Genomic DNA, 18313 nt, shown 5'->3' with positions numbered 1-18313 from the left:
ACATTCTGTGATTCTGTAGTTCTGTGATTCTATACAAGGGGTTGTATAGGAGAGCAGCTAAGAGGACAGCTTTTGGCTGCTTTCAGTGTCTGATGGCCCTTCTAATATGCCATAAATTTAGCATATGTCATTATTTTGCTTCTCTGGACACATGATATCCCTAAATCAACAGTGTAAAACATTGTCTGTTACTGACAGACAGGGATGTATTTCAAATTTAACTTCAGAAGTTTGGGAAAATAATCTAATGCTAATGTTGCAGGTATTGGACAAATCTATAAAATCCAGCACACGGTTTCCCAAAGACAAATTCCTTTTCAAAATGCACTCGCGTCTGTGTAACTCTAATAGAATTAAAACTTACTATTACTATACAAGTTGCCTTGTTATTTAAGTCCATTTTCCAGAAAGATAATGGAAAACTGAGTGTAAAAATTGAACTAGCAGTTAAGAATTGTGGCTAGCTTTAAGCCAGCTGTTTAATAACTACCTCCAACAAACTCTGCCTCCGTCATTATGTGCCCTTTGTGGGAAGTCCTGTGCCCATAAGCAACTTAATGCTCGTTTGACAGTTCATCCCTGCAAGAGTGAGAGGATATCAAACAGCATTTAAGCTAACCAAATGGTCCAGAATATGCTAAGTACTCTGATTTTTACTTCAGGCAAACTAAAGATAGATGCAGTGAGATTCTACCTGCATTTGAAGGCATCATTTAGCTTTCCCATTTCTTTCTTTCTGATGTTGAAAAGAGGTTATTTCCATCAGAATCAAAATAAAATCTTAGCAATGTATAGAAAAATTTCTTTTCTTCCTTATTCTTTATTTGAAAAAAAATCTCTCTTTTTAAAATATATTATTAGAGCTTCTCCATGTGAAGCTGAACTTCAGAAATTAGTGCGTCAAATTGACATCATGGTAAACAGCAAGAAAGTGGAATGGGAAAGGAAGATGAAAGCCTTAAAAGCAAAGATGGATATCCAGGATCAAGAATTAGCAAGTACCCAGAGCAAACTGGATCAAAAAGGTCAAGAGGTATTTAAGAATATCATGTTCTATAAAGAAGGTATTTATTCTGCGAGTTAGTTAATAGTATACTCTAAATGCTCTATAAGGAGAACTGTTTGTTCTATCATGTAAAAATACCAAACATCCTTTAAAGGTCACTAATTATCCTTAGTGTTTTGTTTTAAAGCATGCTTCTGTTTGAAAACTAATTCTAAAAATGTCATTGAATGTCTCATATGTCTTCTATTTCCCTGAAGTCTAAATCAAATATTCTCAGTTTAGCTGTAAAAAGATAATTTTATGTTTTTTTCTAAATGCCAACACTTGTAGTTTCATCAGAAATTTTAAATGGAAAGGTACAGTTCAAAAAGTTTCACGAAATTATGTTTTTGTGATTCCTGTCTGTACCTGATTTTTATCATTTTACATGATCTACTGTCTTTGTATGATAATTTTATTATTAATAGTGAAGATTCAAATTGTATTACCACTTAGACTTGTTAACCAAAATGAAAACCCCAGTATATGTGATGTTGTCCACCCTTCACAGTCTTGCCTGCTGAATACTCATTCAGAAGCACCAGTAAATCCTAGCACAGCGTTGAGTTCCAGTTCCAGACACCTGAAGTTAGGTGTTTATACATGGGCATCCTTGTATGAGCTCGGTGTCTTAACTGCCAGAGGGAGTTTTGGAAACGAACTCTCCCTAATGAGCAATTAGGAATTTGCCCTTAGTCATTGCAGAGGAGCCAAGAGAATAATTCAGCTCGCCAGTCCCTAAATCAATTTATTTGCCCGTACAGAGATGCTATCTGAAATAGTTTAGCATATTCCACCTAGCTTCCAGCTGCTGCTCTAGAAAAATGTAGATGTCATGTATGCTTTTTGTCATTTATCTCAGATGTCTGTGAAACTCTCAGATAATTCAAGATATCTCAAATGGCACTGTACTCAGGGAGCTGAAATGAGTCTACAGTGTCTCCTAATAATTTGTACATAAGCAGCTGAAAGTAATTTATATGATTATATAAGGTATTCAAGGAAAATTTTCACAACAGGGCACAGCAGTTCATTGGTATAGTTGGGTCAGAAATGCTTTCAATAAATGGTCTTTCATGACAGACTCATACAGCATTATCATAAATCATAAGTGTACAATGAGATTTTTACTATAAAATACGTAACTTGATGTTGATACAACAACATCATACCGGGTTTTTGGTACCCAGTTTTATTAGTAAAGTAATGAATGAATATATATTTTTAATATCTGTCTTTTAAAAGCAACAATCTTCTTTCAAAATTTCAAATTACTGTCCCAAAAAGGACTTATTTTGGAACACTTCAGAAAAGGTAAAGTTGAGTACTTTTTAACTGTAGGTGGGACTGCTTCGACAGAAACTGGAAGACTTACAGAAAACTAAATATGAGATGGCTGTGAATTATGAAACTCAGCTGCAAGCACTGAAATCTCATGTAAGACAAATATCAGTTTCATTATTTTATGATTGCAGTATAAAGAGCTTATACGTTAATTATATAGATGTACCTTTATGGATTTGAGAAAGATGAATAGTGTCATACAAATGATGATGACTACATGACTAAATGAAGAGCACTTACAGTACAGATAGAGACAGACTTTTTACCATGGCCTGTAAGTGATGGGACAAAGCGTAGCAGTTTTAAACTGAAAGAAGGTAGATTTTGATTGGACATAAGGAAGAAATGATTTATGATGAGGGTGGTTAGACACTGGCACAGGTTGCATAGAGAAGCTGTTGGTAGCCCATCAGTGGAAGTGTTCAAGGCCAGGTTGGATGAGGTTTTGAGCAACCTGATCTGGTGAAAGATGTCCTTGTCCATGGCAGGGGATTTGGAGTAGGTGATCTTTAAAGATGCCTTCCAACTCAAACCATTCCCTGGTTTGATGATTCTATGATTCTATTCGGCTGTGTTTGCTCTGTGCCTGTATTTTTGTTTCTTCATTATTTTCCACTTCCATCATAAACCTAAATTCTTAATGAACTTCAGTCTATTCTGTTCCTCAGATTTTAACAAGTTAGCATACACAAATCTACATTGTTTTCCTTGCTTTTCTACTGTTTCCTTCACTGGATTCTCCAGAGAATTCTCTACCAGAGATACAGTGTTATAATTAAAAATTACCAATCATCACACTTATTGTAGAATCATCTTGGATTGCATAAACTGGATATCATTATTTTCATCTAGAGGTGATAACACTTACTACCCAAATCCATCCAATCAATACGTGTATAACTAATTTTTAAGGTTAAGTTGTCTTTAATTTATTTCTTCTTTTATATACGGAAATTGATTCGGCAAACTGTTCTGTGAGTAAGCAGAGAATGTTTTGGTTGTTATGTAATTAACACTTCTAATCATTTGGGGAAGTAGCTAAGAACAAAAGCTGGTTTATCATGTTCTTAGATTACAGAAAAATAAACAATATCTTAGCATGATTATTGAGAAGATAAACATCATACAATGAAAAATGGTGTGACTTTTTTATGCATAAGTTGTAAGGCACCTTTAGCAACACAGAGCCATCCCCGACAATATAGCAGATCTCTCTTTCCTCATCCATTTTCACATTTCCTGCAATGTTTTTCACTTTTATTTTTTTTTCATTACATCCTAGGAATGACTGGTTATATGTTACATGTTGTTGCTAAAAATTTCACTGAAATTGAACTTTCTGAAATTGAATCTCCAGGTCACTTTTCATAAAGCTTTTAATCTTGAAGTTGTTATTTACCCTACAAGTCCTTTCCATGGACAAACATAATCTGTTTTCTCTTGCTGTTTCTTTTTTTTTAAAGAATCTTACACTTCCTAAGCTTCTCTCTGTAAACCTGGTTATACTTCTTGACAAGATCCTTTTTAGTTACCATGCAGACCACCTAACCCTTCTTTGAGTTTCCTGATTGCTTCTCTTTTTATCTTTATGCAAGAAGCTTGGATTTCTAGCTCTTAAGATTATACATCACTTTCTCAAACTATTCCTCCAAACATTTCCTTCTTTCTCAGTCATCCTATTTATTTTACTAAAGGTTCCAGCACTGATGCCATTTGCATTTTCTTTTCTGATTCCCATTCCTCCCCTTTCACCAAACCGTGTTTCTTCATAAAATATCCATCCAGTACACATTGACTGAAGAAGTAAACTGTGAAGTGCCTGAGTTTGGAGGCTGCCTAGATTCTGTATGTGACAAACTGAAAGTTTCCCTGTGAGAACAATTCCAAGCACCTGTGCTAGACAGTAGGGCTATCCCTCTCTGCTCCTCCAACTTTTACCACATGTCCTTATTGAGTTTCTTTCTTAGATTACAGTGCTGCAGCATCTACAATAGTATAATGTCCCTGATTCTCAGCTGAACAAACTCCTATTTAAAATATAGCACTATCCTGACAATATTAATCTTTGCCTTACCTTCTTTGTCTCCATTCTTTTGGTTCTTATCCTCACTTGGAAGTGATACCTCCTTCTACGCTGTATAATCTTAAGAGCTACAATTTCGTTTTGCACAAATGGCGTAAGTGTTACTATTTACCAGTAGCATTGTATCTTTCCCTGCAGATGTATTCTTAAAATCCTTCCCAATTTTTCTTTCTTCCTCATCTTGGTAGAAATAGAAAGGATCACTTTTTCTAGCTCTAAGAATGCTATGCTATTCACATCAAATTTTTCCCTGCAAATTTCTCTACTGCTTCTGTGATCCTCAGTGCTTTTTACTCTTGCTACTGATAAAAGCAGCTGTTTAATGAGCAACAATCCCACTGAATTGACTGTGTGCTTGTATTTTTCTTGTATTAGGGAAATAATTCCTGATACGTAACCTGAAACTATTAGGCCGTACTGCTGCACTCATTCAAATGTAGAGTATTTTGTCATAATTAAATATAAACTTTAGGGGTTCATCTTCATCGCTTTCTTCCTTCATTTTTTTGTATATTAATGTTAAGTAGTTATTCCCATTTTGAAAATGACAGAAATCTCTCGGCAAAAGAACCAGAATCCATTCTTGTTCCAAGCACTTCAGCAACTAATTGCCTCACTTAGACATTTAAAAGCTAGGTGGCTACGTCTGAGCTACCTCAGGCTCCCTTTAGAATCAATGGGGGAAATGGACACCCCTAGAATGTAATTCACCTCGTGTATGACGAGAATTTAAGATAGCTGAAATGACTAAGCATTTGGAGGAAGCTTTTTCTAACACAGAGTAGCTCAGGCTTGGATGTCTAACTTTCAGAAGGCTAAACTTAGATAAAACCCAGCCCAGAACTAAGTAAAACACCTCAGCTTTTTTTTTTTCCCCCCTGTACAACATGAAAGTAGAACAATTTGGACCTTATTTTAAAAGCAAATACCTAGTGTTAAAGGAAAAGATTCTCAGCTTTTAGTTAGTCTCTGGTCATGGTAACATCCAGACTATAATCTGTCTGAAATATCCTATTTTCATTAAATGAATCTAGTAGACTAAATTTTCTCATTTTGGCCATTCTGTTCCATTTTAGACTGATTTGCTGAAGTGTTAGATCCTGTATTTCCTAGCTTTTTTAGCATGGACAGTCTAATACTTCTCTTCATCTGGGTTTGCTCTTCCCAGGCAACTCCCAGTATTTCATCTTAACTGCGTTCCTTTGCAAGGTAATTTTTAAATATAGGCAGCATTTCTGCAAGACTTTTGATTTCTTTTTGAAGACTGTATCTCAGTTCTGTAAGTCCGTGTTAACAGGATTTCTGTTCAGAAATTCCAAGTTAGTTAAATCTATCCTTGAATCTCCTCATTTCAGGAAACTTTCTAGTCTAGGCTGATTTGCTGGTCTTTTCAATTCTTTTTGCTGTTCCCAAAATCTTCTCAAGTCTGTAAGAAGTTTCCAGATTATTTTTTTAACTCCAGTTTGTGTTCCGTATCCTTTGTGGACCTTTTTGGCCATCTTTGTTTTCTGCACAGACCTTTCTCATTCCAGGTTGGTTCAGTAGGATTCCATTCCATTTCCAATTACTTTATTGGAAGGAATTTCTTTTCCAGACAGTAATTCACTTGAGCAGTTAAAAATATGAGGTGTTATGGATTTTGTTTGGTTAGGGAAAGAATTTTACATTGGAGTCAGAATTTTTTTTAAACGAAGCCTTCATTATTACAGAGAATGTAAACCATTGTATAGAACTGGATTTAAAGGGAAAAAACTATCAAGAGATATGATCAATATTCATAGTTGTAAGCTTCCTTTCTACTCAACATTCTCTATGAAGTTCTTTCATTTGGCTTCCCTCAAGACAATATTTTTAGTGTTTCCGTTGTCAATATCCTTGGTTTTCCTTTTTTTTTTTTTATTCTTCAAAACCAGATGGACATATCTCTACCAGACTGTGTCAGTTTGCTGCAACAAGCCTGTAAATGGCCACTAGCCCCTTTGCTTGTGTAGTATAGCTAACTGTGGTCAGACCGGCCATTTTTCTGAAGAGGCTGGCACTTTCTTGAGAGGCTGGTATTTTCTGAAAAGGCTGGTACTTTCTGAAGAGGCTGGTACTTCTACTGCTATCTTCCCTTCTCTGCTTTTGACTCCTTTGCCTCTGACTCCTAAGCTAGGCTTTCACGGTAAGATCAACGTATCAACAGTATTTAGTGTCTAATTCTCGTAGGCACTCTTTGGCACTTAATGATTCCAGACGAATGCAATCATCACATACATAACATTTCAACAGTTTTAATGATAAAAAAGAAACATGCAAGTTTAAAACGTTAATGATCACTGTTCACTTTGGCTAGTGAAGCACCCTTTAAAAACGTCAACACAAGATGGCAGTAAACAAGTATAGAACATTTCATAGAAGCTTTGAGGAAATGACACCGTGGGTAACAGCACCATAAAGAACTCCAGCAGAATTAAGTAGCTGTCAAATCAACCCTTTTGAGCACTTAGTTAACATTCATGAGGCCTTACTCTTCTTCCTCTCTAAAAAATTAACTTTATTAATTTATACATCGTTACATTGATTAAACATTTAGATTGCTGAAGCTGCAGTTGGCTATTCTAGTTTAAAGAAAACTTTGGCCACGTGGTCATCTTTGATAGATTCTGCATGTTCAACTCTGCTTTCGTTTTTAGTTTTCAAAGTTGACACATAGTTATGAAAAGCTACAGTCACTTCAAATAAAACAAAAAAGGGTTGAAAGCAAAGAAAAATGTGAGAAAAGCCTAGAGACACCACCTGAACTGAGCCATTTATCCAAGAAACTGCAGGTAAGGATACTTTGTTATTATATTCTAATTTTAATATGCCTTTAGAACTAATTTGTGGTTTACACTTGTAAACTTTAATTTCCTGATAATTCTACAAAAATATATAATTTTCTCACTGTGACAAAAAAGGGTGCATGGTTTAATATTCAGGTTTTGTTCTTTTATCAACTTTCATTAGTGTTTTTAGTAGTTTTATGAGTTTATATATATATATAATTTTCATAATAAATATAACTATAGATAAATTTTACTTTTTTCCAGATTAATATATGTGTACTAAAGAATATAATCTATTGAGGCATTAGATGTTTTACGTATGCAGGATACTGTCACATAATACCTATCATTAATTCAAGTTTTATAGACTCAGGACAACTTTGACCATGAAGGGCTAGATAGAAGAAAGATTTAGGACTGGAAAACCGTTTGTTATACACATATCTTGTCAGCACTTGTGTGCCTGAGGCAATCCACAACCTTGACCTCAGCGCGTAGTTTCCCTAGGTAATACATGAGGAAGGCACTTGAAAATACTTTCCACAGAACCCAGCATACCGAGTCAGGATTAGATCTTGTGAGATGCTGAGGACAGGATTTGGTCACATTGCGTATCCCTCTGGACACACAATGGATTATTGTTAGATACAGGAAGATACTGATTTCTGATCATAATTCCTGGCCTTGACTTCTCAAAGTTAGAAGTTACTTTATGATCTGTGCAATAATCAAATATTTATTGAGCCAGCAGGAGAGTTCACCAGCACAGAGATCTGGAAAATAGAGTGTGCCTCCAAGTCGCGGCTTCTCCCCAAATACTCTCCTGGTGACAGTCGGTGGTGCAGAGACTGATATCCAGTCTCATTTCTTATAACTGAGTGATGCAGTATCTAGCTATACTAATTTTTGCTGCTGCTTTTTTACTTAGCCAATAAATTTTGTGAGTATCCTGTGCAAAGTGAAACAACTTTGAAATAACATTTGTTTGTTAGGTAGAAAATTAGCATGGGAAGATTCTGGTTCAGGTTGTCTGGAGCAAATATTATTAAACTGAGTCTTGCATATATAGTCAGAACAGTCTAACCACTAGGCCAATGAAGCATGGAAGGGTCTCAAAAAAATGTCCATTTTCTCTGGTCATGCTTTGTAAAGAGCGTAGTAAAGTAGCGTGTGCCTCGAGTGTTTACTGAACTGAGTCCTGTATGGAAAGTAAGCAGAGGAATACCAGTTGAAAGTAAGACCTAGTTGCCTAGATGCTAAGAATTGTGAAGACTTACAGGCTTATGATGTAGATTTTATGTAGATTTTTGATGTAGTTTATTTAGACATTTTATTTAGACAACTTGAAAACTTTACAATCAAAAATTAACAATCTCATAGAATCATAGAGTCATAGAATGGTTTCAGTTGGAAGGGAACTTAAAGCTCATCCAGTCCAATCCCCCTGCCATGGGCAGGGACACCTCCCACCAGACCAGGTTGCCCAAAGCCCTGTCCTACCTGGCCTTGAACACTTCCAGGGAGGGGCATCCACAACTTCCCTGGGCAACCTGTGCCAGTGTCTCATCACCCTCACAGTAAAGAATTCCTTCCTAATATGTAGTCTAAATCTACCCTCTTCCAGTTTAAAGCCATTCCCCCTCATTCTATCGCTACCTGCCCTTGTAAAAAGTCTCTCCTCAGCTTTCCTATAGGACCCCTTCAGGAACTGGAAGGCCACAATAAGGTCTCCCTGGAGCCCTCTCCAGGCTGAACAGCCCAACTCTCTCAGCCTGTCCCCACAGGGGAATCTAATCTAATAACTTAAAAATCTAATAAAATTAGATTTTGGACTTGGAAAATTTATCTTGGACTTGCCTCTCTCCTGTTATTCTGTAAGATATAAGACTAATTTCTGCATCCTTCAGGTGACTGTTCCTACATTGTTATTGCCTAGGACACATCCTAGACACATAGTATCACTAAACATTGTTGCTGTCTCTTCCACATGGGAGAGTCCTTACCATCAGAAAAGCTCCTACGCTTTGGACTGCAGCATAGCTGCCAACTTCTGCTACTACAGGAATAATAAATGAGTTATACTTCTATCATTGACTAAATATATCACTACTGTGAAACTGCCTGATCCAGATAATTTGAGAATGACCTTATTCAAGATTAAAATGTAAAAATAATGTAACACAATGCTATAATTTGATTAATTATGCAGTATGAGAAACGAGTGCTCGGAATATATTCAGCAAATTCTAGTATTCAGGAAATAATTATTGTGTTGAAAATCTACTAAGCTCAGCAGTGCTTTAGCAAGGCCTTGAACCTGCCATCCTCATTAAGTAGTCTGAAACTCCATTTGTATCACATTTTGTAAAATGGGAAGATGTTTATTGGCTTAAAATGGCAAAGCAGATATTATGGATGCTGTAAGAGAAGATTTGTATTAATCTATGTTGGAAAGCATTTCATTTTGTTTCAGTATAAAATCTTATTTTTTTAAATTAGGGGAATATGTCAGTTTAGGATAATTATAAAATATCATTTAAATTCTTGGAACCAACATTTCCATTGTTAAAAATGAAGTTCTTATAACAGCTTATGAATATTATAGTTTTCACTGTATGAAACAGTATACTGTTATTTTGCTAATTCTTCAGACTAAAAGAGCAACAGTTCTCGTAACTGAAGTTCTCCTACTTATTTTGTAGGGTACTGCCTTTAAAGTCTAGCTGCGAACATACAAGATCTGGTATGATTAAAGAGCAAATTCAAATATGGTATAAATAGGAACATAAGTGCAAACACAAAACCAGTATTAGATAAAACTAATACAATGGAATTTGTTAAAACAGGGTTTTTTTCAACTAGGTGAACTAGAAGCAGCAATTGTAAAGAGAGCAAAAAGTAAAAGTATTCACACTAGCTACTGTCCTATTGCTCCAACAAGGGAAAAGCTGTGAATGTTATTTACTTGACTTGAATTTATAGTAAAGCCTTTGACTCTGTTTCCCACAGCATTCTCATGGAGAATGGATTGTGTGGGTGAATGCTTCGCTGGGTAACAAACTGGCTGGATGGCCAGGCCCAAAGAGTGGTGCTGAACAGAGTTAAATCCAGTTGAATGCCGGTCACAAGTGGTGTTCAGGGCTCAGTGCTGGGGCGAATTCTCTTTAATACCTTTGTCAATGACCTGGATGAGGGGATGAAGTGCACCCTCAATAAGTTTGCAGATGACACAAAACTGGGCAGGTGTGTTGATCTGCCTGAGGGTAGTCAGGCCCTGCAGAGGGACCTGGACAGGCTGGATGGATGGGCCAAGGCCCATTGCATGAGGTTCAACAAGGCCAAGTGCCAGGTCCTGCACTGCGGTCACAACAACCCCATGCAACGTTACAGGCCTGGGGATGAGTGGCTGGAAAGCTGCCTGGAGGAGGACCTGGGGGTGTTGGTCGACACTCAGCTGAATATGAGCCAGCAGTGTGCCCAGGTGGCCAAGAAGGCCAACAGTATCCTGGCTTGTATTAGGAATAGTGTGGCCAGCAGGAGTGAGGATTGTGCCCCTGTACTTGGCACTGGTGAGGCCACACCTCAAGTACTATGTTTGGTTTTGGGGCCCTCACTACAAGGAAGATGTTGAAGTGCTGGAAAAGTGTAGAAAAGGGCAATGAAGCTGGTGAATGGTCTGGAGCATAGGACTTATAAGGAGTGTCTGAGAGAACTGGGGTTGTTCAGCCTGGAGAAGAGGAGGCTGAGGGGAGACTTTATTGTTCTCTACAACTACCTGAAAGGAGGTTGTATGGAGGTGGGTGTGGGTCTCTTCTGTCTAGTAACAGGTGATAGGACAAGAGGAAATGACCTAAAGATGCTCCAGGAAAGGTCTTGGTTGAACATTAGAAGAAACTATTTCACTGAGAAGGTAATTAAATACTGGAATAGGCTTTCCAGGGAGGTGGCTGAATCACCATCCCTGGAGGTGTTCAGAAGATGCATTGACATGGTACTAAGGGACATGGTTTAGCTCCACATTTGATAGAGTTAGGTTATAGTCAGACTTGATGATCTCAAAGGTCTTTTCCCATCAAACAATTCTATGATTCCAAAAACCAACCAACCAAACAAAAAAACCAACAACCACTCAAAACATTTGTTTCTCTGCTGATTACTCTACTTGGCACTGATATACCTTAAAATTCACTGGAAGTACTCTCCAATAAAATGGGCATATAATAGTCATAACTAAGATCTACAGCAATGGAAGTGATTTAAATATTTTATCATTATTATTCAATGATTATGTTTACCACCCTTTTTCTTTTTCAGAGTAGCAGCCCTTAAGACCGGATTTTCTTCTGGTGCGGTTGGCTGGATGGCTAGTTTATATCATTGTTCTTTTTCTCTTCTTTCCAAAATTATGGAAATATTATGTATTCATTTCAAAACATAGATTTTTCTTTGAACTATACAAACTACAAAGTTATTTAGATGAAGGGAAAAAGTTATTTTCCCTGTGTTTACTAGCCTTGTTTTGCTGTCTTTCAGGAATTTAAGGCAAAATCAAGAGAATGGGATAAGAAGGGGACAATCTGCCAAAATTATCTCATTTATTTAGGTTCTCAACAAAAATTATTGTCCGAGAAATGTAATTTATTTCAGGTAAAATTCCTGCCTTCCTGCTTTAGAAAGAAAATGAGAATTAAATGACCTGTTAGCTCAGCTAGAGGTATTTTAACTTAATTTTAAAAATCTGAACACCACTAAGCTTATAGTGAATCTGATAATACATCGATATGTTGGTAGTGAATACATTGTTTTAGGTAAGGCAGAGCTATACTGAAAGACCTAATGATACATACAGTTATTTTAATTTTATTTTCTCATGAAATGAGAAACTGAATAAGTATCATGATGAAAATGACAATATTTCTGACTTTAGAAACTGCAAAAATAGTGTGCATTCCTTTTTACTTTTTAAGTATACCTTGGAGACACTTTTATCTTCTATGCTATTTACTAATATGCAATTAAATGTGATGACAAGTTATTGAAAAGTATCTTACTAAGTAGTACATGCCATTACTGTGTTGACTTAAACACAAAGTTCCCTCAAATCTAAAATAGCCCTAATTTTCTTGAAGATCATAAATATACATTAATATAAATTATGCAAAAAAATTTATTTCTTTATGCTACTCCAAAATCACTCTTGGAGTTGTTTGTTGGATCACCTATGTCTTTTCTTGACATATTTTTTCAGCTTTCAAGTTATCATTCAGTCCTTGGATGGCTTTGTGATTATTTTTACTTGTCTATTTGCTTATTACTTTTTTATATAGCGTATTGATCTATCATATTTTTATTTTTTTAATTCCTCCTAATCCAGAACAAAATATTGATTTAATGATGTCTTGCTGACCTATCCTGCTCTGAAAATAAAAAAAAATCAGAAAATAATTTAAATATTAACTGGTCCACAAGACAGCTTGAAAATTAAGTAAAGGGAAGCCAATTACATTACTGACTGGTAATCCCCTTTTCCACTGTTACTAAGCTTATTGGATCTTAAATCTAGTGAAACACTTTCTTAACAATTCCTATGAAACTCTTTACCCATATACAGAGTTTCCAAGGATGACAGTTAACTTTTGTTTATAGATGCTGAAAGCATTAAATTGCAACTATTGAGCTTCCATGCAAATGTACTAAGAAAGCAAGATGTTGGCTCGACAAAACTACAGACTGATGCATGTTGATTCTATAGTCAGAGAAGTTAAAATGGAGTGCTCATGGTGATCATCCACAGTTTTCGCTTTTCAGTTTTCTTTGATGACAATTTCTTCACAACTGTAACATAACACCAACTAGTTTATTAAATAGAAGTCTGATGGACTGATAGCCCTTAACTGTTTCAAAAGCATCGATTGGTCCTGCGTCAATCTCAAAGTCCTCTTTTGTGAGTTCTTGGATTTCCAGCTGGAGTCTTGCACTATATTTTTCACAGGGTGCTTTGACATGATATGTCACACTCTGTAACTTAGATGTTAGGGTGATCTTAACTTATTACCTATTGAAATGAAAGTTACCTGCAAATTTCTTTTGGCTTTTTATTTGATATGCAGTCAACAGTCAGTTATACTCAGGTGTTAAGCCAACACAAATTAGGGGAACATAGCCGATGACATCAAAAGCTATCTAAAGCGTGCCTTTTTGCAGTCCTTATCAATGAAATATGGTATTTGTAGCCATATTTATTTTTAATATACATTTTCTTGCTCAGCTTGATGTCTACACATGATATATGGTTTCCAGTTTATATTTTGCTGTAATTTTTCAGCTAATTCTCAGTCTTCTGAAAGATTACTGCTGTTTGTTAAGTAAAGGGATCAATGTGGATGATTTTTTAAACAGCAAAACCAGTTACCATAGTAATTCTGCTTCTTCGTGATGCCTGTGAATTCACAAATACTGGCATTACCGATTTTCTGAAGTTTTGGTTTTAGGATTTTAAGTAGTACTAGAAACTGAATGGAGTGTGGGACTGTGGAAAGTGCAAATGATCTTCCCCAAGTTTAAGGATAATGATATCAAAGAAGTGCAGTTCCTTTAGTAACTGAGCTGTTTATACATGAACTGTGTAATGCTAGACCTCTAGTCAAAGGTTAATTTCTGTCCTGAGGCGCACACACATTGACTCCTACTGAGGTCAATGAATCAAAGAGGTACATTTCTCTCAAATTATTTTTTATAGTTAACTGCTTTGAGTACGTCAACATAATCACCTTTTTCACATTTGGGGCTAATTAAGTGCTAGGGAAACACACAGCAGAGGAGAAAAATCCTTGACAAAAATCTGTGCCCTTGAAAATTTCTGAAGCATTTTCCTTGAACTTGAGACTAAAACATGGAAGCACCCTGTAAAGAAGTACTGTAAACTGTTCCAATTGTGCCCTTTTTTTTAAGAAAATACTGGTGAAAACGAAAATAGCTTTATGATTTTAGTAGTAATGGTTTGGTGCTAACAATTTACATACAATTATTCAATTTAATGTAAAAGATTTTCTTGTTTTATAGAAGCAGACCCAGAATTACCCATTCCAAGTAAGCAATAAGAAACAAAATCAAGAAGAGGTAATTACCTATAACCAGCCCAGAAGTGAAAAGGATGATTTGATTATTGAAGAACTAAAGGCAGCTGTGAATGAAATAGCAATAAACAAGAATAAACTAGAAGAGGAAAACCTGAAACTCCGAGAGGATCTAAAAATGTACCAAGACCAGTGCCAGGTAGTAATAGTTTTTCTTTTTCATGATGACTGTGGAATTAATGTCAGAGCATTAAGTATTTAGGATTATACTTTAAAAAGTTGTCCTGAGATGCCTATATAAAAGATCCTTGCATTAGGTTTATTCTTTACAGGAACACAGAATGAGCTGCAAAGAGTAACACTTGAAGAGAAAATAGAAATATGTTTGATATGTAGTAGTATATTTTATTCTTGTCTGTTTATCTAGGGTTTTATAACTTTCCATAGTATCTACAGAAACTTAGCGTAATTCACTTGGTTCCTTGTATATAAATTACCTCTATGAAATATCTTTCTCTGATTTACACTCTGTTGTACACTGTGCTAAATAGCTAGTAAATAAGTATATAGAAAACTGTATAGTATACTTTATTATTGAAACGAGATTTTGCAAGAAATTAATTTTTAAGTTGTTAGCCATGTGAAGAACCATCAGTTTTCATCTTATCCCTAGTGTACCGCTTTTCAACGTAACATGGATCTATGAAAAAAGCCATTTGGGCCTCCTCTTTTGGTCATTATATATGAGTTTTGACAACATTGAGATAATACAAGATCTTTACAGCCTTTTTTATTAGCTATTTTTGAAACAGATCAGGAATGAGATTGTAATGGTTATTTTTTCTGGTGACACATATAAATTATGGTTTTGCTTATTTATGTAAGCACTTACAGGTTCAGTAATATATTGAGTGGCCTACAGTGACTTTCACTCTTTCTAGAGGAAGATAATCTATTTCTGCTCATAGATAACCTTGCAGAGTTACAACTTCATATGCAATATGCTTTATAGGTATTAACATATATGTGGTGGAGGTGAATTTCAGGTGTTGTAAGAACTGCCAAGTTTAGCACATGTGTTGTTCATACATTTCATCTGCACATTAGTTCACCAAGTTATTCATTATCAGTATGCAAGCAAAGACCTCTGCTTTGGAGCCTGTTAAATAGGCACTTTTCCTATTGAAAGTAGTGGGACTAGAATATGGAGTGAAACAAATCAAAGTGGACAGGGAGATGCTGATCTCTTCTTCCTGGTACCCAGTGATAGGATGCACGGGAATGGTTCAAAGCTGCTCCAGGGGAGGTTTATGCTGGACATTAGGAAGCATTTTTTTACTAGAGGCTGGTCAAACCCTGGAACAGCTTTCCTAGAGAGCTGGTTGATGCCTCAAGTCTGACTGTTTACAAGACATTTGAACAATGCCCTTAGTAACATGCTTTAACTTTTGTTGTTAGGTCCCTTCCAACTGAAATAGTCTGTTCTAGTCTAGTCTCATCTAGTTTAGTCTAGTCTAGTCTATTGCAATTGAAGCAGGTGGATAGATGCTGTCCAACAGAGAGAGCAGATGTCATTGTGCCTTTAAGGAAAACTTCAAGCAAGATGGTTTCTGGAATCGTGTGAACAGAATACAGGAGCTGCAGGAAGCACTGAAGACATTTTAAGTAGAAGTAGAGCTAGATGTACATAACTTTATCAGCTAAAGGGCAGAAAGTTGCAAATTACTGTGCTGATTTTGTGGAATATTTCTGTGTTGGTTAGAAAAGCCACATTTGCAAATAGCTGCAGAAGGGAAACACTGATGTAAAGTCAATGTATGGTAAAAACATGTAGCTCAGAGAAAATCTTTTTCTAGGCATGCTTGTGTGAGAAAGAAGGAAGTACAAGGCCTGTTGTCAGCCAGAAGTAAGCAGGTTTGTGTGAAGGAGTGCTGAGTGGAGGATGGGAATAGTTGTACCTGATGTGGGTAAAGGAGGGAGGAGTAGTTGGGAACCTTGATGGGGACAAGGCTGATGGCAATGACAGCAAGCCTAGTATTATGCTTCTTTTATCTTATATGCCTATGATAATTTCATGTCTGCTTCTAAATATTTCTCTCATACTATTAATTAGCAAGGAAATGGTAATAAAGTGAAATGCATGTTTGTTGGCTGTACAGAAAATACAAACTGTAGAAGGTCCAAACTGATACTGCAGACTATTTCTCTACCTTAGGAATGGTCTGACAAACTTCATTGCAGCCATACATGAGAGGCAGCCTGCAAACATCACACAGTAGGCTTGATTCTTGGAAAGGCTACATGAAGTCAGCTAACGGACATTAATTTACATTAAAATACAGCATGTAATTGTATTAAAATGGTTGAACAGCTTTGAGTAGAATTAGAACAGCAGCTGATCAGAAAAATTTTGAGACTTCCTTTTGATATCAAACACGGCAAGCTAGTTGAAGCAAAACTTTTCACAGAAGAAGAGGATTTGGTAATTTTTTAAATTTGAAACTTAAAAAATATAACTTTTTAAGTTATATTTAATTGGATATTTTCTGAACAAAATCTAAAGTTTTCTGGTTCAAAATAAATTTTCATTTTGATGTTTTAACTAGATGCAATAGATATTTCCTAAAAATAATAAGTAGTACATATCTAAGTGATTTTTTTTTTGAAGTGATGTGTGAAACTCTTGACCTGAAGTGCTGTTTCAATTATTATTGTGGCTGCTGCTGTGGCTGCTGCTGTTCCTGCTATTATTATAATTCACAGAAGAAAATACAATTTATGTAAGTATGTATGATGACTGCAGTCTGCCACAGATGATATGACTTCCACCACACAGTTGCGCTGCATTCATTCCGCTTGTCCACCCCAGAATGAAATCAAGAGGGGTAAACATCCCCCAAATTCATATATTATAAAAAATTTGCATCTATTTCTTGAATGTTGAAGTCATGAAGATGATCATAAGCAAGTCTTGCAGACAATTTTAACAATTCATTAAGCTTTATTTCACATGAATATACCCAGACTTGCATTGCAGAATTTAAAAAAGCTCTCTCAGCCTTAATTTGACAAAGGATAAGATGAATGAATCTGTATGCGCAGCCCTATAAAAAAACGCAAAAGCGCTTCATATCTGACTTCAGCAGCCCTTTCAGGCAGAGGAAACCCACAGGCTTCTTGGAAGGAAGGTCACTCTAACATGGGGCTCGAAGGGAAATAAACCTTTGAAGTTCCCTGCTTGCGGTGTCATTTCTGGGATCCAGTTGTCTTTTGAAAGTTTAAAGACTTTATTTTTGCTTTTAAACATAGAAACCATGTTGAAATAAAATGAAGGAATTATGAAAAATACTAATGTTTTTAGTGTAATAGTTTTAAAGGCTAAGGATCAACATCCTTGGAAAATCCTTTTTTTTTTTTAACCTGGAATATGCCTTTGATCTTGAGTGAGAGGAGGGCTACAAAGATGATCAAGGGAGTGGAGCATCTCCCTTATGAGGAGCGGCTGAGGGAGCTGGGTCTCTTTAGTTTGCAGAAGAGGAGACTGAGGGGAGACCTCATTCATGTTTATAAATATTTAAAGGGTGAGTGTCACGAGGATGGAGTCAGGCTCTTCTCGGTGACAAACAATGATAGGACAAGAGGTAATGGGCACAAGCTGGAACACAGGAGGTTCCACTTAAATTTGAGAAGAAACTTCTTCTCAGTGAGGGTGACAGAGCACTGGAACAGGCTGCCCAGAGAGGTTGTGGAGTCTCCTTCTCTGGAGACGTTCAAAACCCGCCTGGACGCCTTCCTGTGCAACCTCATCTAGGTGTTCCTGCTCCGGCAGGGGGATTGGACTAGATGATCTTTTGAGGTCACTTCCAATCCCTAACGTTCTGTGATTCTGTGATTCTGTGAAATAAATATTCTCTGGATATTATTACTGCAACTTTTTAATTATTATTGCTGGTTTTGT

General features: G+C 36.3%; 1 protein-coding gene across 1 annotated transcript in view; it reads left to right on the top strand.

Annotated features, from left to right (window-relative positions):
• Positions 1 to 861: 861 nt before the first annotated feature.
• The window catches only part of CCDC67 (coiled-coil domain containing 67), a gene marked incomplete at its 5' end in the record, with an annotated part of 35638 nt that continues 18186 nt past the window's right edge, over positions 862 to 18313 (top strand). Inside the window, 5 exons of the mRNA XM_010181658.1 lie at positions 862 to 1033; positions 2387 to 2482; positions 7148 to 7282; positions 11813 to 11926; positions 14342 to 14554. Of these exons, the coding sequence (XP_010179960.1) occupies positions 862 to 1033; positions 2387 to 2482; positions 7148 to 7282; positions 11813 to 11926; positions 14342 to 14554 (730 nt within the window). The remainder of the gene's footprint in view (positions 1034 to 2386; positions 2483 to 7147; positions 7283 to 11812; positions 11927 to 14341; positions 14555 to 18313) is intronic.

The sequence above is a fragment of the Mesitornis unicolor genome, unplaced genomic scaffold (assembly GCF_000695765.1).
Source record: "Mesitornis unicolor isolate BGI_N332 unplaced genomic scaffold, ASM69576v1 scaffold41253, whole genome shotgun sequence".
Classification (NCBI taxonomy): Eukaryota; Metazoa; Chordata; class Aves; order Mesitornithiformes; family Mesitornithidae; genus Mesitornis; species Mesitornis unicolor.
Note: the sequence above shows the minus strand (reverse complement) of the source record. Positions and strands in the feature narration are given on the sequence as shown.